The sequence below is a fragment of the Caloenas nicobarica genome, chromosome 4, assembly GCF_036013445.1.
Source record: "Caloenas nicobarica isolate bCalNic1 chromosome 4, bCalNic1.hap1, whole genome shotgun sequence".
Taxonomy (NCBI): domain Eukaryota; kingdom Metazoa; phylum Chordata; class Aves; order Columbiformes; family Columbidae; genus Caloenas; species Caloenas nicobarica.
In genome coordinates this window covers 1,963,364-1,987,682 of record NC_088248.1, presented here as the reverse complement: position 1 = coordinate 1,987,682, position 24,319 = coordinate 1,963,364, and the positions used below count along the sequence as shown (strand labels likewise).

General features: G+C 39.6%; 1 protein-coding gene across 1 annotated transcript in view; it reads right to left on the bottom strand.

Moving 5' to 3' along the window:
• Positions 1-24,319, bottom strand: part of CCSER1 (coiled-coil serine rich protein 1) — a 441,008-nt gene that overhangs the window by 334,229 nt on the left and 82,460 nt on the right. The window contains exon 4 of the mRNA XM_065634301.1: positions 20,997-21,090. Coding sequence (XP_065490373.1) covers positions 20,997-21,090 — 94 coding nt within the window. The remainder of the gene's footprint in view (positions 1-20,996; positions 21,091-24,319) is intronic.

Here is a 24,319-nt window from a genome sequence, read left to right as displayed (position 1 = left end):
CAGAATGCTCAACATAGCCTCTGGGTTTCTTTTTAGTCTAATGAATCAACACTAATAAAAATCAGAAGCAGCTCACAGTTCTGTTGATTGAGAAACATGTTGATTAAGACCAAGAAAAGAAAAACACTCAACTTCCTTCTTTTTACACTCTTTCCTCCACTAGTGAAGTAACAGATCATACAAAATTTTACAAGTGAGTGGAGTACAATCAGAATATGCAGCAGAAGCTAACTTACTGAATAAGATGGTCTTTTACTGGAACGTTTTCCTTACTACAATGCAGAAACCATGTCGCTTCACACAAGTCATGAATAAAAACAAATACAACGTGGCAATTGCTTGTATTTATAGCCATATGTGCATTAAATGTAAGAGACTGAACTAAGCCTCTGTGGCAATGAGGTTTAAACTGGCGGTTGACTGGTGATATGGCATTTTCAAGATTATATTTTTTACTTATTTTACATTACATAAAGAACAGTTTAAAAAATTATGTTGCCTACATCAGAAAACAAAAAGTGTTTCCAATTTTTTTTTACCCATATCAGAAAAAATAAAAAATAGATTTGCATCTTAGATCAGTATCTGTTATGTTTAAAATAAGTGTCTGTTACAGATAATCATAAAAAAAGCCAATTTTGATTAAGACAGAGGTAAGAAACACAACAGTGGAACTCCAGGCACATCTGTTCAATCCCCTGATCTCACTGTCCGTTTTTCCTCCACATCACTTCAGGCATCGCTCAAATCTATAAATGCTAGATAAAAATCAAAATTTTTTCAAAAAGCTGAAACATGGGAAGCTCAAGGCAACTGGCCACAGTCTGGTAACTGAGGTAATGCCAAACTGGTGGGAACACACCAGAAACCCCCGTATTGGCAGGAGAAAAGAAGCAGCAAAACAATCAAACAAGAACAGGCCAGATGAGGTAATTGGCTCTTTTCTTCTCTAACTTCTGCGTTATCCAACCCTACCAGGTGAACTGAACGCTTCTGGTGATCAGCAGCGAAACAGGTCAAGTTGACATGGAAAATTCCAACAATAGGCTTTACAGTTATTTGCCCACTGCTACCAATGGGCGCTTTATACTACTTGGAGCAATCATGACAAATCCTTTTCCAAATACATTGGTTTTCACTGCAGGGATTTGGAAACAGCTCAGTAAAATAGTGCTTGTTAGGCATAGCTGGAGATTATCTCATATTAGCAGGTCATCTCTATAGCTGTTGAAGTTAGCAACTTGATTTGCTTTGAATTTTAAAATTAAAACTAATAGCAGCAAAATAAAACCATTTTCAGCTCAATTTCAGCATCATGAACAAGAGCTGCACAAACAAACAACAAGAGTGGTCTGCATTTTAAGATGACATAGTGAATTTGATTCTCCAGCATTTCTACAAATATAATTCCCATTTCAGTCAATTCTAGACTGTTTACTGCATTGCTTTTTGAGCCTTCTAACACCACTGGGTTTAATTAATTAAACGAATAAACAACAGTTTGATTAATCAAGGGCACACAAAAAAACCTGAAAAATGAGGCTCAAGGAAGCTTTCCCAGCAACCTCAAGAGGCTTTGTGATCAGGTGCTGCAAGACCACACCAATAATGGTCTACCAGGTAATAAATAAAAGAGGCCTGGGCAGGGGCACAGGCTTAACAACTGGGCAGGTCTCAATATTAACTGAACCACAGAGTAGAACCATGATTCTAATTAACCAGCAATAGTGAAACATCTAAAGAAAGGTGTGTTTCTATATACTTCAAAGTCTTCAAATATGGGAAACCCCTGCAAGTCATATGCACAACCAAGGCAGACTCTATGCAGGCAGATACAAGAAGAAAAATCAAACTCGTGTGTGTCTCTCCCTAGTAGAAGGAAGATTGCAATTACACATGACCAAAAGAGACCTGAAATAATTTAAAAATACTGAGTATAACCCATGGTGTATACTGACATGGAAGGAAAAAAAAAAAACCACAAAGCAAAACAAACAAAAAAAAACACCCCACACCAAACTCTCAAAGCTACAGCTCACCTAAATGACTGACATTAATTATGACAATGACATGAAACTACAATGCATGAAGAAATTTTCATCCTACAAAAATGTTTCACATTAATATAATTAGGCTACATTCATATATCAATAATTGACAACACTTATTTCTTCCAGCTAAGTGGCTTTAAATAACTTAATATGAAATACAATGAATGCAGGTTACTATGGTGATTGGTATAATTCGGGAATAATTGGTTTATATTTTAAACAAACACATTTGATGCTTCAACCTGAGGCCCAGAAAACATTTAGTAGCTGCTTTGAACTTCAGTTTTCCTGCTTACAGCACATGACATACAGAGGAAACTACGACCTTCTCCAAGTGAATAACGCATTCAATTAGGTGTTCTTTCCAAGTTTCTGTATTTTCTTCTAGTTTTGAAAGTATTTCTCCAGTTCTGTAAACAAACAGATGTTGGCAATGTCATAATTAGTAATTTCTATAGCAGAAGCACCTAAACTCTCAATACCAGCGGATGACAGGAAAGAGCACAGAGGAGAAGGTCGTATAACCACAGAAAACTATCCAATCTGTGAATGTGTACAGGACACATTGGGAAGTGTAAATGGCAAAAATGGCTCAGGTTTGTCATCTTGGTGGCTTGGAGGGGGTTTTTTTCCCCTCATTGTAGTTTGTTTTCCAAATTGGGTTTTAAACTAATAATGCAGTTAGGGATATAATCCCATTAACGTTGCTTGTGATGCCGTAAAGTGTTTTGAGATTCTTCATGATTAAGAGCTTCAATCAAAACGCGGGTGCATGTACAGAATAAATACATCTCCTGTGTTAGTACAGTGTGTATGAGGAAAGCACAACCATAGATCTGCACCAGAGCCCCTGGACCAGCCCAGGCTGATCCTCCCAGCCTGAGGATCAGCTCTTGATCATCCTTACTCCCGACACTCCACATCGCAACCTCCTGTGCGCTTCCATGCACTGGTAGTCAAGACACCGAGTTCCCTGAAGAGCATTTTCTTTCATCATTGTCAGTTTTAAAGCTATCTACTTTCTCTTTTGTTAAGAGTAAACATCACTTGCAAAATTACAGAAAAAAAGGAAAAAAGCCTAACAAAACATTTCTCAAACAATCAAGAAATTATTTGCAAAACACTTACTGTATGTTATTAAATTGCAGGATATATTACAGCACTTGGAATCCCAGTATATAAGCACCTATGAAATAAAGAATGCTTCCCAACAGGATCCTTATGTGAGAGATAAATACTTATGAGCAAACAGAGTAAGTACCCTGCAAAGGATTATGTAGACAACCTGTGGCACAGATAGAAGCAGATCTCAACTTTCCTGAATTGAGACTACACCTTTTTCCTGTAAACTGTATGATTTATTTCTGCTTGTCTAGAGTAGGGCTGTAATTCCATTATGGTTTCTGGGAAGACCACAAAAAATACTAGAAAAAAGAAGGTGTCCAGAATATATAAGACTAGCATATAAGTGGAAAGTTCATGCTGGTTTAATTTAGGATATTTATCAAGTAAAACTAGTTTAAAAATATATTCATTCTTATTTGTTAATGTTTACACAGCCTCTACCTGTATCCAGTTAAAAAAAAAAAAATCTAAGAAGAAAAATATTTCTCCCCTACTCTTTTCTTTTTTCCTCCTCAAAATCCAGAAATCCAACCACCAAACCTGTAATATTTTTGTGTCAGCATAATTATTGCTCTCTGGACCAGAGGTACTACAGGGACTCCACAAATCTGCTCGATGCCCTTGAGTGCTGGATGCACCATTAGAATCGTTCTGAATTATGTGAATGATGTATAAGAGTTCACACTTCCAGACAGTTCCCTACTGGGTACAAATGTGAAGAGGAACACGAATCAAAGTCATTCTCTCTGAAATCACTGCAAGTAAATTCTTTCATCTGATTCAATAGCCATCTATTTAAAATGACAGTACGTGACTAAACTAAATCTCCTAATGCTATTTTACATCCTTTTGTTTTAGCGTATGTACCACACTACATCCTATATGCTAAGTCACAGATAGGAACCTGTGAAATTCAGGTTGTCCTTGAACCTCCCCAGTTTCATTAGAGATGAACCAACTCTAACATCATAAAGCACCAGGCAAAAGACCAAGGCCAGTCAGATATAATAATACAATTAAGCTGGTTTGCATTTTATAACTGGAGGAAAATCAGGTCTTTACCAATCTATTTGCTAAGGATACTGTCAATAGAAAAGTGAAGTTCTGCAAACATTTGGAAACTGAAACCAAGTACCTAATATAAATATTTATTTCAAGTAGATCTGTTTATAAAATTATACAGAGAACACAAAACATTTGTTGCTGTTCTCAAAGCCAATACGCATCTAGACATTTATCACTACCTTACCAATGCAAGATTTTCTTTTACCAAAAAAGTTGAAAAAACCCTATCTATCAGAAAAAATTTATTGAATGTTATGTTCCCTTCCAAATTGCTCTTCAAATACCCAGCCAGCGCTACAGGGGACACACAGATCCCCAGATCACCACCACTAATCCTCATTTGCTGCATCACTGGGAAGAGAAAAATTGCTCCTTGAAGATGAGTGAAATTTAAGGTTACTACTTCATTAGAAACTCTAAATAATTCTGACACTGAGCACAAGAACTCCCTTTTAGAAACGTCTGCTGTGGCACCTCCAGAATATGTGAAGTGCTCTTATTCTCATCTTCAAGTGACAAATTGCAGCAGTAATAATGCCCATTGAGTCAGCAGCAACACTTTGAGCCACCTCAAGAATTCAAGTAAGGGGTTTTCAGTATTTCTGGCACGCAAGAAGCCTTGCTTCTGTAATGTTATCTCACACAAATACACTTAAATCTTCTCAGGATAGTACATGGTAATTTTTCAGAATGAGTATCAAGTTAAGGAAAAGAGTTTTGGAAAAAGTCACAGGAAACGGTCCAAAGATGCACGATAAATCTAGTGTAAATCTCTCTATGGTATTTGCTATGGAAAATGCATATAGACCTTTTTCCAGCTACTCTGTTAAATTCTAAGGTGAAAGACTTGCAAAAAAATCCCCAGAGAAATATTTCTAAATCCTGTCCTCTGCTCAGACAGCACACTGCCTATTGTTTTTAAAATACTTAGGTTCACTAAAAGGAGTGAAAAGTTATTAGCTTATTCTTGCAAAACGGAGAGCTACGCTACACAGAATGAGGCATACAAATAGCAAGTAGCCTACACCTAACATTTTTGCACTCATACATATCCTATTTGCTTCATGTATGCACTGCATCAGATAAAGAAAATATGGACAGTATTTTGATTTTTATCAAATCGGAACATACTTGAACAGCGAGTGCTCCCTAACTCCATAAAACCACTTTAACCGGTGCACGATGCCTCCATCAGGGACTTGGTTACTTGATAGCCAAGCAGAGGGTAAGGAGTCGAGGTTAAAGCACCGAACAGACCGACCACAGACTCACTCAGGAGATCCAGCCTCTGCTTTTCGAAACAAAACTGCCTTTCCAGAAATTGTGACGCAATTCTACCACACACAAGCTTTTTCAAAATAAACTCATTTAAGTCTTTCACTGGGTTTCGACTCATTTTTCCCAGTGGAGGTTTTCTAGATGTTCATATAGGTCATGTCAGAGATGGAAAAACCTCTAAAAATCCTGTGCTCAAAAAATGTTTTGAAAATGTGTGTGGAAGACAAGAAGCGGGAGTACAGTTTTAGTCACCTACTGGGAAAACTTATTGGAAAATACACACTCAAGATACAAAATTTAGAAATGAAACTGTGAGATCATGGTCTTGAGTTTATAGAAGAAAAACCAAACATTCTCATTAAGAATCCCCTGTTCAGATTAATTTAGTTATGTAGAAGCCTAGATACGTGAACAAGGCTGCCAAGAAGGACAAAGCTTCTGTTCTGAAGAAACCCAGACTGCAGTAATTGCTAGGCTGACTTGAAGCAATTTCTACTAAGAAATTACTACAAAAATAACTGACATAGGGCCCAACAATTTCTTCTGTTAGATGAACAGTATTTAGGCACTATATTTATGCAAGAGAAACAAAATGGATTTGTTTAAGAAGGGAGATAGTGAGGGACCTAAACTGCTTCTAATGTGTTTCTCCTTTATTAGAGAACCGATCTGACTTCTTAAACAGGAGTCTGGTGGGTTAAAAGGCATGCTGAGATGTTAAACGAACCTCATCTAAATGTACCTTGAATAAGTTATTTTGCTGTGGGTTTTCTTTCCTCCTCTACATAATTGTGTTCAAGGTCTCCTCAGACTACCAAGTGTCTAAAACTACAAGTTATTAAAAAAATCTGTTCAAAGAAAATATTAGAATTAAAGTCTTCAGATGATCTATTTCTACACTGCTCGGATGATTAAGACTGTGTCAGGAATGAAGCCCTCATTCTTTTGGGGCAATAGCAGAGTTTGTATGAGCTAAACCTCACTAGAGAAGAGTGCTTTCTGAAGGATTTTTTTCTTGGCAAGATGTTAACATTTTCATTTAAATAAGCATACTGTGCTTTGCTACCAGCTCTGTTTTTCCTTGCAATATAAACAAAAACTTTGTGGTATCTTCAAATATTTTTCTTCCACATCCATGCCTAGAAAACACATGAAATTACAAAGCTTAGACAGCATTCCCAAAATTATTTTAGGAAAAACAATCATTGTTCACTTAATAGTATGACCTTTTGTTCTGGTAAACTATGCTGCTATTGGTACCACAACTCCGAAGGAATCAGCCCATCCGTGAGCTGTTGGAACTCCCCATGTCCTCAGCTGGGCTATACAGCTTAGTCTGCTCTCACATCTGTTAGCAATACCGTACTTGCATATGCTTTTTGCCACAACATAATTGTATTTAAGGCAAATTATGGCAACTGAATAGCTATAAAAATTCAGTCTCACAGGGGGAAGTACTATAGAAACCAAGTCCAAGCCCTTAGGACCAAGGTCACTTATGAATGAGCTTAAATCTGAAGTCTGTGATCCCGCTGACTTCAGTGGAGATAGTGATGTGCCTTAGGCAAAATACATGTTTAATGCCCCACTGAGATGCTTCACAGCAAATTCTTGAAGCACCAAACAATTGCTGCTTCCCAAAGGAGAGATGTCTTTTTTCTAATTACTCTTTGATACGCTAGTAATGTATTTCCCACAAACTAGCGAACATGCACATATACAAATGAGTAAGGACACAGAAGAGATCTGAATCTATAATCAACTTAAAAAAAAGAAATCAAAGGGATAAGTGGTAAATGTAAAACATGCTGAATCATCCTCAATGCAGATAGGAATTTGAATAGAACAGTAAGCAGTGACCTACATCCTGATGAGATATCAAAATTTCAAATATATTTTTGCAGCAACTAATATAGGGACAATTCATCCCCACACATAATTACAAAGTAGGCCGATCTCCAAGGAGTTCTGCTGACTCTAGAATGACTAACCCATAATTTATAAACACAACTAGCGTTATTAAATAATCATGGTGATTCTATACTACAACATAAGAAACAAAACAGTCTATTGGAAGACAGTATTCTGCATTCTTATATCTGGCAAACTTAACTAAAGCCTCAGTTGTGTGGACTTTTAAGCTCGGACACAAGCAAGACTTACCATCTTTGACCTACAGTCTCAAAATACGCTGTTACCTGAATACACTGTTACCTGGAATCAAGAACTGAAGGCTGAAAAGATACAGATTGTATGCATTGTACTTCAATATGAGACTTGAACAAGAATGTAAAGCAGAAAGCCCAACAAAATACATTTATTTAATAGAAAGCAAACAGAACTAGGTCAAGAGAAGAATTTAAAGATGAACAAGATTTTTTTTTTTCATGACACCCCTAAAATGAGCTGCATCTGGGAAAGAACTGATTGTATAGGCTAGAATTGCAATCATAACCCAAATGGCACCTAAGATGACATAGGCTCCTGCATATTCCAGGAAAGTACAGAAAGCTTGTTAGGAAAGAAGAGAGAAGAGACAAGCTAAATGTGACTGGAGGGGAGGGACGCAAAACCGCCTCACTTGTGCTTAAGAAAAAGCTCCCAACTCTGGGAAATATCAATTCTCCCAGTGGAAGAAAGCGGAGCCTTTTCTGCCGCCTGTCCGGCCCCGCTGCGTTCGCTCTGTCACCCTCCAGCACCTGCCGCTGAGCTGATCGAACGGCTCATTAATCCTGGGTGCCAAGACAAGGAACCCTCACGAGCTTCTCTTGCAGGTTCGATAGCAGTGCTGGCTGTTGTGAGACCAGATATGGCACTAACGTACCTCTGCATCGCTTCTGCCACATCTGCGTGTGCTGCGGGGAGCGAGGCTGCTGGAGGATGGAGAGGATCCTGCAGGCTGGAGAACACGCTCTTGGGTTTCATCCAGCCCGCTCATTTCTTTTCAGAATAGAGGGACAGAATAATACTTCTGCTGGGTGAGTTTGAAAAATGATTTTCAGCTTCTTGGCATCTATCATTCTAAACCAAATTTAAAGCAACTTCATTCCCAAATATGTTATTTTTCCCGGAAGCTAAGAAAGAGATTTTCTCGCTCTGTTTTTCTTTCTTAGCTGTATTCATTTATTTTCCCCTCTCTATTTACCCCTACTATTAACTACCTGTAATGACTCAGGGTTCCAAGGGTCACAGTGCAAGATTCCATAAAACCTCAGTCCAAGGTGATGCCTTTTGCCTGCTGGATGTCCTTCCCCAGCCCAAACCGCCTCTTCTGGAGGCCCAGGGATTGTCCCCAGGTTCTTCACGAGCAACCTCACCCAGCCTGTCTGCCAAAACACACGTGCTGTATGTGCAAACTCAGAGGCTGTGATTGAAAATTGGGTTCTTTGATAACGGCTGGTTTTATAAGACACCAGTCCGGTCAGTGATATGTGGGAAAGGTTTATCCCACAGGGGTAAAAAGATGCTGGGACAGGAATTAGCAGGGCTCATTTGCAGGGCTTTAAACTAGATTTGAAGGGGGATGGGGTTGTAGCTGGGCTTGCATCAGTGGGGCAGCACACTGGAATCAATAAAGACCAGGAGGCCCCCCAGGCCCCTAGGGTGAAATCGGTGTACTCGGCTCGCTCCCTGAAGTGCCTGTACACCAATGCGCGCAGCATGGGGAATAAGCAGGAGGAGTTAGAAACCTGCGTTCGGTCAGGAGATTATGATCTGGTGGCAATTACAGAGACATGGTGGGACAGCTCACATGACTGGAATGTGGTCATGGATGGCTATGCCCTTTTCAGGAAAGACAGGCCAGCCAGGCGAGGTGGTGGAGTTGCTCTTTATGTGAGAGAGCAACTGCAATGTATAGAGTACTGTCCAGGTGCGGTTGAGGAGCGAGTTGAGAGTCTGTGGGTGAGAATTAAGGGGCAGGCTGGCAGGGGTGACACTGTTGTGGGAGTCTATTACAGGCCACCAGATCAGGGTGAGGAAGTTGATGAGGCCTTCTATGGGCAGCTGAGCGTGGCCTCACAGTCACAGGCTCTGGTTGTTATGGGGGATTTTAACTACCCTGATGTTTGCTGGAAGGACTACTCAGCCAGCCAGCCTCAGTCTAGGAGGTTCCTCCAGTGCATTGATGATAACTTTCTGATGCAAATGGTGGAGGAGCCGACTAGAAGAGGTGCGCTGCTGGATCTCGTCCTCGCTAACAAGGAGGGTCTGGTCGAAGCAGTAAAGGTGGGGGGCTGCCTTGGTTGCAGTGACCATGAGATGGTGGAGTTCAGAATCTCCTGTGGTGGGAGCAGAATACCGAGCAGAATTGCAACCCTGGACTTCAGCAGGGCCGACTTTGGCCTTTTCAAACAGTTGCTGGAGGAAATCCCGTGGGCAAGGCTGCTTGAAGGTAAAGGCGCCCAAGATAGTTGGTTAACATTCAGGGACTGCTTCTACCAAGCTCAAGATCAGTGCATCCCGATGCGCAGGAAGTCAAGGAAGGGAGCCAGGAGACCTGCGTGGTTAAACAGGGAACTGCTGGGCAAACTCAAGTGGAAGAGGAGGGTTTACAAATCATGGAAGGAGGGGCTGGCCACTTGGGAAGAATATAAGGCTGTTGTCAGAGGATGTAGGGAGGCAACTAGGAAAGCTAAGGCCTCCTTAGAGTTAAACCTGGCGAGAGGGGTCAAGGACAACAGGAAGAGGTTCTTCAAATACATGGCAGATAAAACTAACACCAGAGGCAATGTAGGCCCACTGATGAACGGGGTGGGTGCCCTGGTGACAGAAGATACAGAGAAGGCAGAATTACTGAATGCCTTCTTTGTCTCTGTCTACTCTGCCGGAGGCTGTCCTGAGGAGCCCCGTACCCCTGAGGCCCCAGAGGAAGGCAGGGCAATGGAGGAGTCTGCCTCAGTTGATGAGGACTGGGTTAGGGAGCAATTAAGCAATCTGGACATCCATAAATCCATGGGTCCAGATGGGATGCACCCGCGGGTGCTGAGGGAGCTGGCTGAAGTCATTGCTGGACCGCTCTCCATCATCTTTGCCAAGTCTTGGGAAACGGGAGAGGTGCCTGAGGACTGGAGGAAAGCAAATGTCACTCCGGTCTTCAAAAAGGGCAAGAAGGAGGACCCGGGCAACTATAGACCGGTCAGCCTCACCTCCATCCCTGGGAAAGTGATGGAATACCTTATCCTTGGTGCCATCTTAAGACATATCAAGGATAAGAGGGTCATCAGGGACAGTCAACATGGCTTCACCAAGGGGAAGTCGTGTTTGACCAACCTCATAGCCTTTTATGAAGACGTAACAAGGTGGATTGACGATGGCAGAGCAGTGGATGTGGTCTACCTTGACTTCAGCAAAGCATTTGACACCGTCTCCCACAGCATCCTCACGGCAAAACTGAGGAAGTGTGGACTGGATGATCGGGTAGTGAGGTGGACTGCAAACTGGCTGAAGGAGAGAAGCCAGAGAGTTGTGATCAATGGGGCGGAGTCTGGTTGGAGGCCTGTATCTAGTGGAGTGCCTCAAGGGTCAGTTCTGGGACCAATACTGTTCAATATATTCATCAATGACTTGGATGAGGGAATTGAGTGTACTATCAGCAAGTTTGCTGATGACACCAAGCTGGGAGGAGTGGCTGACACGCCAGAAGGCTGTGCTGCCATCCAGCGAGATCTGGACAGGCTAGAGAGTTGGGCGGGGAAAAATTTAATGAAATATAACAAGGGGAAATGTAGAGTCTTGCATCTGGGCAGGAACAACCCCAGGTTCCAGTACAGGTTGGGGAATGACCTATTAGAGAGCAGTGTAGGGGAAAGGGACCTGGGGGTCCTGGTGGACAGCAGGATGACCATGAGCCAGCACTGTGCCCTTGTGGCCAAGAAGGCCAATGGCATCCTGGGGTGTATTAGAAGGGGGGTGGTTAGTAGGTCCAGAGAGGTTCTCCTTCCCCTCTACTCTGCCCTGGTGAGACCTCATCTGGAATATTGTGTCCAGTTCTGGGCCCCTCAGTTCAAGAAGGACAGGGAACTTCTGGAGAGAGTCCAGCGCAGGGCCACAAAGATGATTAAGGGAGTGGAGCATCTCCCTTATGAGGAAAGGCTGAGGGAGCTGGGTCTCTTTAGCTTGGAGAAGAGGAGACTGAGGGGTGACCTCATTAATGTTTATAAATATATAAAGGGTGGGTGTCACGAGGATGGAGCCAGGCTCTTCTCGGTGACAACCAACAGTAAGACAAGGGGTAATGGGTTCAAGCTGGAACACAAGAGGTTCCACTTAAATGTGAGAAGAAACTTCTTCTCAGTGAGGGTGACAGAACACTGGAACAGGCTGCCCAGGGGGGTTGTGGATTCTCCTTCTCTGGAGACATTCAAAACCCGCCTGGACGCCTTCCTGTGTAACCTCACCTAAGTTTTCCTGCTCTGGCAGGGGGATTGGACTAGATGATCTTTCGAGGTCCCTTCCAATCCCTAACATTCTGTGATTCTGTGATTCTGTGATTCTGTGAAAATCCTCAGAACCAGGAGCTATGTGCATTTAATCTAATACACATCAACAATAAGAAGGTTATGCAAATTCTTTATGTCATTCTAGCCTAAAAACCATCATCTACAACAAGTACATCATGTCAGTAATGTTATATTACGAAGCATAAAGAATACTTTTTCCTGGACCCCCAATTCCGCAAAAATCTCCAAACATAGTCAAACAAAAAAATTAAAGATTGAGTAGGGAAGGAAAAAACGAAATTGAATCTTAGAAATAGAGTTATTCCATGTTTTATTCATGGAGAAAATGTATTAGAAATAGAGAGGCTTGTCAAAACTATTTTCTGTGAAATTAACAGTTTTGGGAAAAAACACAAAATATTATTACAACACAACTGTACTTTCATTTTATCTACTGCCTGCCTGCTTTTCAACCTCCAAATAAGTGCATTTTTACAGTAAATTGCTTTTTTATAAAGAAAACCTTCTGTAAGGAAAAAATTGGTCAAGTCAGGAAGATCTTCAACAGGTTAATCATGTTGCCTGGGCTTTTGAGAGTCAGCAAAATCATAATCATCATAATAAAGAAGAATTTACTACCAACACTTGCTTTTTTTTTTTTTTTCTCGTAAGAGTTTCTCAGGTCCTGGGGCCTCCCTGCTTTCCTTAAGCTTTGCAAACACAACACTAATCCTTTTTTTCCTAAAAAAAAAATATGTGAACTGTGTTTGCAGGGCTGAAAGTATTTAGAGAAGGAAGAGCAAACGAGCACATAATCCATCCTGCAACCAGAAAGCACTACACTCATTTCCTATCCATTTTCTGTTTTATTTCCCACCCTTACAGATTCAGCAGTTACTGCACTACAAACAAAACCTGTCACTACTTCTCAAAAATTGGGTATGAAGAATTAAAGCATTTAAAACCCTGAAACAGCTCAAAGAAATGCCTTTGGTTTGTCAGGTACGTTTTAGGTATGAACTACTAGAGGTACAAACATTTACATAAACGTTGTTATACTTTCGGAGAACCCTTCATCGGCAATCAGCTTTTCACAGATTAATGCATGGTTCAGCGACTCTAAATATTGAACTGATCAATACTTAGTTCTGTGAAAAGAAGGAAAATGATACAGATATCCATAGATTCAATTTAATAGAAATGTGTGTATACCTTGGCACTTGCACACCCATCAGGATCTATGTTATCCGTCCTACAATAGCCCACTTGGGGCTTGTTCCCAAAAGTGCATTCTGAAGATTTTCAACTGCAACCACACCTCCCTTTAGATCTCCAAAGGAAAGAGACTCTCTCCTAAAGATGTTACAACACTATGGAAACGGGGGAAACAAAACAACAAGAACCAAACACAGTAATACTGGTGTTATCCCCGTAGGCCTAATGAATGCACTGACTTTTGCAGAAGCCTCTGGAGCGATGGCAAGCAGGTGCTTTGACAAACTTTCATTTTAAAGCTGTTCCCTACAGTGAAAGTTCCGTGGAAGAAATTGGAAATGAGGTGTGTGAGAAGACAGCCAGGCATTATTCACTTCGGGTCAAATTGAAAAATACAAAAGTAAGTATGGAAGGTAAAACCAGAACATTTCTTCAAGGTCAGCTTTCAGAGTTGATCTCAAATTGTTCCTTTGGCAAAGACAGGTATATGAATTCCTTCTTACAATATACTACAGACAACTAGTGAAACCATACAATCCAAAGCACAGATTTCTTCTGGGGCTCTGAGAGGACAAAACATTTTCTGGAAGCCCATGTACCCCTGAGCTACGTTTGAAGCATTCGTTACCTATTGACTCCCCCACCAAAGCTGAAACTAGGCTGCAACAAATCTCAGGCCTTAATTACCTACATGGCATTTATTTGTGAATTCCTTTCCCCTCAAGGGAAACTTGAGGTAAAAAACAAACAAACAAAAAGCCAAAAGCAAACTACAAAATTTAAACAATATTAAGGATTTGACAGAATCCTCACAGGAATAAAAGAAGGGACACAAGAGACTCAGGTACAAGACATGCAACAACAAATTCAACTCATCATTTCAAACACTACAGCAGAGATCACCGTGTCTTTGAGTAATGATGAATGGTAGGTATTATACAATTCTGGAATGATTTAAGAAGTCATTTATTTCTGAGCGCAGGCTTTAGTTGATGAGAATGATAGGCTCCTGCAGTATTTTTTTCCTCCTGTTATGAAGAAACTTGTGTTTGGTTTGGCATTTCTTCAGCAAAAGACAAAAATAACCGGAGCAGTAAGAGGAGCGGATGCACCAGCAACGGTAGTGTCTGAGTGTCTGCTCCGCTTCCTGCAATGACGGATGAAGAGGCACAAAACAGAACATAATTGGCCTCTGAAGACTGTAATGACTCTAGTTATTAATGCGGCTCCATCCCAACAGTATCTTGAATATCTCTCAAACTTTAATGCCAAATCCCCCTGACTACAGGAGTACCACTTTCTCCATCCGACAAGTAAATTAAGTGACTAGCCCACAGTAACACTGGCAATCGGCATCAAAGAACTCAGCTCAACCCAGGAGACCTAGACTCAAGTTTTAACTACCAGACTACCCTGCCTTTATTTACCTAAGAGTGGAGCTACACGGATCCCAGAGAGAAAGACTTCAAAACACCAAAAGCCATCACTAACTCCAACTCTCTAGACACACATAGCTGCAGTCTGACCTCGAAGTGGGATCACTGCAGAAGTTGTACGGAAGGTGCAGCTGGTTTTATATAAACTGACTTATGGCTGTTCTGCAGAATAATTGTGAGCTTGTAATTGTTCCTCTTAGTTCCTAAATCCCTTGGTTGTATTCACAGAAAACTAAGAAACAGCATGCTTCTCTCAAGTTATCATCACATTGCCATTTTGGCAAGACATACAGTCCAGATCTTTGTAAACTCACCAAGCAGGACAGAAAAGCAGCACCTGGCATGCTACTTCAGCTTTGCCACTTAAAAATGCAGAATTGCTTTGAATAGGATGGTATGTTTTGATTTGGCATAATGTTTATTATTGCATTTATTTTCTGCCTGCAGATATTATTAAAGAAGATGTTTCAGCTCAATGAATGTATAAAGTCAAAGGAATGAAGAAAGGCAATATGCCTAATTTAATTACTGTCCTGGTTCTTTCAGTAAATGATGGCTGAGCATACCAATCTGAGTAAGGATTTGTAACTAAATGTCACACTACCATTATGAAAGAGCAGGAAATTGAGATACGGACTGATTCTAATTGATCCATGATAATCATACAAATGCATCTCACACAAAGTATTCTCTCATGACCCTGGAATTCAGGCCTGTGCTCTTTTGCCCTTGTCTATTTATGAAGGAAAAACATCTTGGCATCTAAATTATGGCTGTGATGTTGATCTTCATTTAACCAAATAGGATTTACAAGTACATATCATTAATAAAATCCGTATCAGCCAGAAAGGAACCCAACTTATACCCATCATTTGAACATATCAGGCCTTCGCCCCTCTTTACACAAAAAAAAAGGTAAAAATACTAATTTGCCAAGGAAACTGGGTATTTTCCTCGATCCACTGAGAACATACAGCACAGACCAATTATCTATAATGTCTCAGCCACGTTTTATTCTGAGGGAAGCACAGCTAGTGTTACATGCCTCCTGTGGGCCCTCAACTAAGCTCATTCACAACCCAACTTTGCAGATAAAATACATTAAAAGACTTTTACGATAAAGTTAAATTTGTAGCAGTTCTGGGTTGTGGAGGTTTTTCCTCAATTGAAACTGGAATGAGATTACACCAGACGTTTACATAAATAACAGAACAGGAACAGGAATCTGAATTCAGATCTTTTCCAGAATACTGACCAGGGTGCTCCAGGATGCTGGAGAAATAATCTTCTATTAGTCCATGCTTTCTATTTAGTTTCCTTCCAATTAAATACTAACTTCTTTCTCTAGTCATTTTTTGTTCTTCTCCTTGCTTTCAGTGACTTAAGCTTCAGACTCCTAATAACACACCTAGCCGCAAGCATGCAATAGTTATTTTTCACTAACACAAAAGTGCTCTTCTCATTTGATAATGTTACCCATTCTTTCACTGAAAAGCCCCCCAAACTCCCTCTCCTCTATGCCCAGTGCTCCTTCAGAAGCTGTAGATCACGGTTAGAAGAGTTTAGGAGATTACAAGTTTTATTTCATTTCCCTGGAGACCTTAAGTTACTCCATCACTGTGTCAGATTTATTAAACAATGCTTCAAGGGAAAATGCATAGCTTAGTAGAACAGGACATTCTGAAAATACAAAAATTCATCTAACTTTTCTATCTATGGAGAAACTCGTTGCATGAACTTCCACTTTTAATTGTCACCAGGATATCCATATAGTGGTTGAATTAATGGAGTGAAGTCATACATCAGGTTTTGTTATGTTCATTATTAGCACTCCTTTTTTATTAACTTATTGTCCAAACTCTGTGGGGACAATGCAACATGCTACTGAGCTAAATAATATGTGCACCTCCTTTTTGGCAGAGACTCGGAGCCCTGTGACTTTACCATCATAATCTTTATTTTGTTCAAAACCCATAAATAAACTGAAATGTTATTACGCATTTCAAGCAGAAAACTGAAGGGTTGCTGCCCTAGTTTGACCTGATCTGTAACCCAGACATCTCAAAAGGTGGCATTTGGGAATGGTGAAGCTGTTAAAAGAGCTGAAGGAGTTGGATGCCCGGTTCCAATTAAAAATCAAAATATGTCATTGTTTTTAAACACAGAGACATAATTTCCTGCCAACAACACATTTACGAGTAAAGCAATACATTCAAATTACTTAAGTATCTCTTCTCTGGTTCTTAGCAGTTGTCTGACAAAAATACATACTTAAGATCTTTTTTTCTCCTCTCTCTTTAAAGGCAAATTAAAAACACTGAAAAATCTGCTTTGCTTGCATGGAGAAGGAGCTGGCATGCAGTATTTTGCTGCCAAGACAAGTAGTATAACTTATAAATACAGCATATTTTTTTCTGTTCCCTTGTTACATGTAGAATATATTTCACATTTAAAAAGCAAGCAAATTTATTTCTGGTTTACAGGTTGTAACTACCTGTGTTAATGACTCACTACCAGCAGAGAATTTTTCTGTACATTTCTTTAACAACACAGGTATTTCTCTTAGGCCTGGTCAAAGAAAACAAAAAACCCACAAACAAACGAAAAATACACCACATACACAAAAGCAGTTTCACCTCAGCGCTCCTACTCTCCATTAAAAAATTAACAAAAATAATCAGTACATTTAATTAACAGACACAGGAGGAGCTCCAAAGCCACCACGGAATTTTCACACAGCTTGTTCATCACTTTCAAAATAACTCAGCAACTACCTAATTAATATCACTGGGTCATTACACCAACACTTTGGTTTGGCTGCATACTGATGGCAATTGATCTGCAGGCTATCTGAATTTAAAAGAAATACAAGAAAAATTCCTGACTTATACTTCCTGAAAAACAAGCACACTGCATTTTCCTTGGTGAGTTTGCTAATACCTAATGTAATTATGTTACTCAAAGGTCATAATCTGATATGATGACTGTAATTTGACATCTAAATAAGCATGTTCAAATTGTCAATCCATCTCAAAAGCCAAAATGCTATTTCTAACCTTGCCCTTGGAAGCCTGCAAAGCCATTCAGTGATCTGTCAAATTCAATTTTTTTTAAAAATAAAAAATTCCAAATATTTGTGTTGTGCTTTACGTTTATGTTGGATCACTGCTTTACAGATGAGGCCGAGGCATTAAATCCCAAGATGTAGAGGCCCTGGTTTTAAGACACCTATGGTGAACAGTTAATAAATTACAAGAGACCTTGGATAGCTATGCCTTTGGGAAGTTTTAGAAAGGGCTATTTACTGCTGGCATGATTTACTGACAACGCTTACCATTCAAAACCAGATATTTAGTTTTTTACCATAGCACAACCCAAACACACAACTCACCCACATTAATGTGCAGTACTAGAATAAATTCCCCACTGCTTATCCCACCTAATATAAAGATCTTCTTTATACATTTGAGTAATCAATACTTGGAATCAAATAGGTCATGTTTTACCAGAAAAGAGGAAACTGAATGAGGTTAAATTAATGCTGCCACTTTCTATAAACGGGCAATGGTTTCCCGCTACAGAAACCACTAACTTCATTATTTTACAACAAGAAATCAACGCTGTAGCATATTTTAAAAGTCTAATTTACTTAGAGTAATAAAAAGACACCCTCAAGACTCATCACGTATGTCATATTATGCTTAGTTTTAAATATTCCAGCCTAAGACGACTACGCAAAAATCTCTGTGAACCAAGTTGATTAATATTTTGCATTTGTATGCAGTAGTGCTCTCCACTCACCAAGTCCTATACAAATATTATTTTATTAAATTTCAAAGCAATTGTGTTAGGTGGGATAATAAAATGTCTCTGTCTTACATTTTTATCTCAGAAACACAGCCTTTACAAGAGAAGCAAAACAAGTAAATTAATTCAGTAAACTCACTTATGGAGAGAAGGTCAGAAATGAGGGAATTCCAGCCTTGTAAAGCCATGTTCAGACTAGCAGGGAACAGAAATCTACATTCCAAGTAGAAGCATCTCTATGAGGCTTGCAGCTGTCTCCTTATCTTCAATTGTATGGTTAGAGAAACAGTTAGGGTTATTTTTAAAATTTTGAATATTCATCAGGGTTCACAGTTCCTTTTTGCAGGAACCTCATTTAGTGAGGATGCTACTGGAAGGGAACCAGCACCACTAGGGAAAAACTGAGAGGACAGAACAAGAACACAAAAAACGAGTCTGAATAATACATTTAAAAAATAAATAAATAAAAGGGCAAACAATGAAAGTAGTAACAGGCCTTTGTCTCTTTCCCATTTCTAGCTCTATTTTAATTGATACAGAGTTCCACTTTCGGGAACAATGTCTCCTTGCCTGCCAACTGGCTCCCTTCTCAACACCTATTTCTCCCAGAAATCCTTCCAAAAGTGTCTTATTTTCTATTCATAAATGGTCACTATAATTATGGTAGATCAATAATAATTTAACAAAATAAGTGTATTTATTATATGGTCAACTTCAGTAGGAACTCAAAAAGACATATTCTCACCCTAAAAAATAATATTCATTTCAACCACAGCAGATAAACAGAGAAGCCACTGTAAATCCAGCCTTAACTAACCAGGGTCTCTAAAAATCTGGAGCTCCTAATGGCAGTTCAGAGACTCTCTCAATTCGCCATTAAGCAAGCCAGCAACTCTATTTATTGCCATGACACCCTCCATAACAACTGAAGAAAGAGCTTAATTCTTTTCCAACTACACTTTTTCATATTTCAACTATTTTGTTGAAATACTGAATGCAGCTTCTCTTGGAACATCTCCCCCTGTAATAATTTCACATAGAATTGCTTATTAAGAGCCAAAGTAGGGCACAAGTAAATTGTAATATGGCTCTAGGACTGATGGCCTTAACCAAATAAACACTATCATCAGAATATCTGTGTAGAAGAACATCGACGGGATCTTTATTGTACTACAAATAGTCACCTGACCGAATGACTCAAAACCAAAAGGGACAACTAGGCAAATCCTCATTTTTTTGCAGCTAGACCAAACAAATAAATCAAAGAGCAAATATTAATACGATAAACATTTTCATATTTAAAGACAATGTGTGTACTGCAATATGTGTCCCCACATTACTGCTCAGAATAGAGATGGTCACCATTCTTCAAAGGGCAACACAGATCTTTATTTTAAAAGCATCTCATTTGTTCTGGATAATGAGCCAAGGGCAGAAAGGTCATGTGTCATATCACATCTCCATCTTAATTGCTTTTCCATCAAGTATAATGTCATTTAGGCATTATCATCTTAGCTGTTCCAGAAGCTGCTACAAATCTTTATAACAACATACTGGACATAACTTTTCCATCACTACTCATTCAGTGCCTTATAACTATAAAAAAGGAGGAAAGCACAGGTGAGGCAAAGTGTAACGTGTCAGGGGAGTTTTTTCATGGAAAAATTGTTCTGCCAGTTAATTTGCTTCCAACAGGTCCATGGAATGAAGTAGTCTAAACAATGATTTGTTATAACTAGTAACGTTTGGTTTTGAAGCTTTTTGACACACATTTCTTCACACATTTGAGTTTCCTTAACCACTTAATAGGATTATTCAGTGCTGGTTAAAAAGGGCCTTTTTCGTGCAGTTCTTTTGTTGCATCCTAGCTCCCAGGAATTTAGGAAACTATGATCACACGCATATTGCTGCTATAATCCTCCACACTCTGGTTACTTTGCTTTCTACCAGATAGAATGGAACAGATGATTTGTCCTATAAGTTTAATAGATACGCAAACAGGTTTAAAAACCACAACACATATCATAGAGATAGTTCAGATACATTCACAAAGGCAATGCAGGATTCCCCACTGCAGGTGCCACGACTTGCCAAGACCTTTGTGGAATCCTGTTATAAAACCATTCTGAGCCCACCATGAGTTGCCCGTGGTTGTTGACATTCCGCGACTGTGCCTTAACCAACCAACGTCTCCAGTCAAGGCTTCTTTATCTGAAGTATATTACCCCAGCATACACAAAACAGGGTAACGATTATATCAGCAATGGTCTTTTTAGTAACTGCTTGGTGGGCAGGAGTCATTTTAAGTATCTAGAAAACCAAATGGGTCTGCCCTTGGGGCTGGAATTCTTCCGTGGCTGGAAAAATCACTTCCATTTCATAACTGACAACATGAAGCTCAAACACAGTGTAAAGAGCATCTTTCTGTTAAATGGCAAATGCATTCACAAACAATGTTACAAAACACATACTGCTCTTCCAAGAAAAGGACTTGTTTATTTCCCAGTAATTGTACATTGACTTCATATTTCTAGAATAATAGTGCCTTGATGAAGATATTCAGTATTTATCTGACTTACCAGAACGATGGTGATGTTGTTCTTCTAGGAACTCCAAGTCAAGCATCAGGTCATCTTCATCCAACTCACAGGAACCCAAGTTATTTAAAACATCCTATTAAAAAAAACAAACAAACAGCATTTAGATGTGTTAACCAAACCGTTCTGCACAAAATAACAAGCAATTACATCGAGGACATAAGTTTAAGTAGGCCCTACAAAAATTTTTTCTACCAACACTGGACCGGTGAGAAGTTGTATGAAACAACTGTCCAACTAGAAATGAACTTGTCACCGTTCTGTTTTAACTGTATCTCGATTACTTAACAAAAACCAACACAACAGAAGTACAAGTCATACCATCTACATAACTCCAACTTTTGTACATTCAATGCTGGGTTTGCGCCTTTCCAAGTTCAATCCTAACTCCCAGCAGGGCTCGGTGGCACGGCTCCAGCGCACACCCACAGCCTCCGCCTCCCCGCCAGCATCCCGCAGTCCTTCGGTGTTAGGACAATTAGTAACAATTGTCATTTCTAAGTTTAACATCTCTCGACCCTTTCTCCATTCTCCCCCTCACCACTGCTCCTACATTCCTTGAAGAATAACACAAATTTAAAATAAATACATAAATGAGAGAGATCAAGCCCTAAAAAGCATTCAAAGTGAATAGTTTCAAGGCTTTGCTACATAGTGCTTCCATCAAGGTCCTAAACAAACATATGATGTCTATTTATGGTGGCATATCTTTTATTTATTCCAGGAGGCAAACCATTTGGTTAAGGCAGAAGATCTGCAGAAAAAACCTTCGTATCGTCTCTGTAATAGCCCCTTGGAAGCCTGAAGACAAATTTCCTGCTTCTGGTGGCTGCTTCCCACTTGACTTCCACCACCCTTTTGCCTTTATCGTGGACCCGAAATTAACCTGACAGTGCTTTTTTCTTGCAGGTGATCTGGAAGCTGATGATAATCTGTGAACAGATTGACTCCGTCCATCACTTGCCCATGCGTCCATTCTTCCTGCTCAGCACAGCCTGCAGCCCTAGTTTGCCTACCATTCTTTCCCCTTTGACTTGCTGAAATCCCACCATTATTTAAACAAGTTTCTATTTAATCAAGAGTTTAACAGTGATATTTCACATGTTATATAATTCAGAATAAAATGCAGTAAAGCGTACATCAGTTCAGGCTGCTACTGATAACTGGTAATGGCTGCAGCAGAACAGGATGATATTCCAAGATTACTTCCAGGCTTTGATAGCACTTTCAATGTCTAAAATTCTTTCGGCAGCAACAAGAGGTATAAACTGCTGGTTTTCATCCAACATTTCAGTATCTTACCCAAAGTTCGCTGAACTCAATGCTACTCAATTTAGTTGTTACTGGCCCTCGATGTTCTTAATGTACTTAAGAAATATAACGAAAGAACCATTTTATTATTGAAAGATACACAGTGATTTGCATGGATATAGCTCAGAAACAGTGAAATGTTACAGAGATCCGGATGTATAAGACACAGAGATCCTCCCAGACAGACTGTGTGTATCTGCATAGTAAGTTTAGTCAGTGTTGCTGAAGGGGCTTCATTCCTACCTTAGTTCCCTCCCCATCTCCACCTTTCTCTCTCCCCAGCTTCCTTTCCTATAATCACTCAAAGGAAATCTAATGCATAACACATTAATTTTCAGGCCTTTTCCAGGATAGTCAAGGATTTCAATTATTTTTAGCCCCGTTCCAACTCAGAGTCTATGACTCTCTAAAATGAGTTCGAAAGCTAGAATAAATAAGAACAGCTTTAGAAGTAAATACATATCAAGTGCTGAACATAACAGGTCTCAAATCTCCTATTAGACTTCAACAACAAAAAACAAACAACATTTCATTATGAAGGCCCCTTTTCTATGTGGGCTTTTTGAATTATTATTCCGAATAACCTCCAAATAACCAAGTTACACATCTAAACACCAAGTGACGTTACTGCTTATGGAATTACAGCATACTTACCAAAATGCTGACTACTCTGGTATTCAAAAATGACAATAAAACATGCATATGGATATCCAAATACACTAAAGCATATTATTTCATTAAATAATGCAATTTAATTCCAAAATGGACCTAGTAAAATCAAATCAATTGCACAATATATAAATGAAGCAGGGTAAATCCATGTACAACTGAATATTTACTACTAATATTCAAAAGCAAGATGAATAATTTGGTTTAGGTGACCAATCTGCCAATTTAAAACAGCCAGCAACCATTGGCATAAATCAACAGGTTCATTTCTCGATGTTTTCACAAGTTTTTATTCCGGACTTTTTGCTCCCATACCATTGAAATAATGAAGTAACAAGGTCCTAAAGGCAGCAGACACAGGTTTTCTGTCATTAGCAGCATCTTTAGAGAGTTGCATACATTATTTTGTAATTTTAATCTAATTAACGTGCAGTCCCCAGTCAATATGATGTTCGATGGCTTCTGTTCCTTTTTCATTTTGTATGCTGGTATCTCGAGGGAGATTCAGCCCTGACAAATGTTGTTTCCCTGAGCAAGGGGATGCAGATTTTTTTCTGTGTAACCACGCACAGGTTACCACTGGGACATGGTGTTTTCCAGTGCTTTTCAGGGTTCTTTTACACAACTGACAGAGATTTCCATTTCATTACAGTTTAGTGATACTGCACCAAAATCTTGAATATGGCTTGGTGTTCAAGACCTTGGGGAAATCTGAGGTCCAGTAAGCAAGTGAACGGAGCTCCAGAAGCGAAGCCCGGCCGTGTTGGCAGTGACTCTGCTCAAACATTGCTGTCGGACACACACATTGACAGCACTCACTGACAGTTAACTCGGGTTGTACTCGCATTGATAGAACCTTACGGTCGTGAGCTTGAACATATTGACTGCATTTTAATCTTTAATGTATCTTTCGATCAAGCTTAGTGCCTGTGCTCAGCAAACACGCTTTTTTTCCTGGAGAGGTTTTGGCCACAGGCATCTCTCTTCATCAGCGCTTACATTGGGATAGAAAAGCATTTCTTCTCAAGAATCTCTAGTCCTATTTCACTGCCACTTTGGACTGTATCAGGAAAGCCCTAAAAACCAGGGGAAGAGTTTTTTAAAGCTTTTTCCTCCCAACATAATAGCCTGTGTCTCATTTGAATAAGTGATTATGCAGGGATCACTGGATTTTCAAGTGTATTTTTAGAACTACAAGAATAAAATTTTTAAAACTCAAGTTTTCAAAAAAATCCTTTGGGTTCTGTTTTGTTTTCCTTTCTCCCCATGTTGGCCTCCAGACATCTTTCCGATCATCTTCCTCTGTGCTGTTGTTCTTAACTATT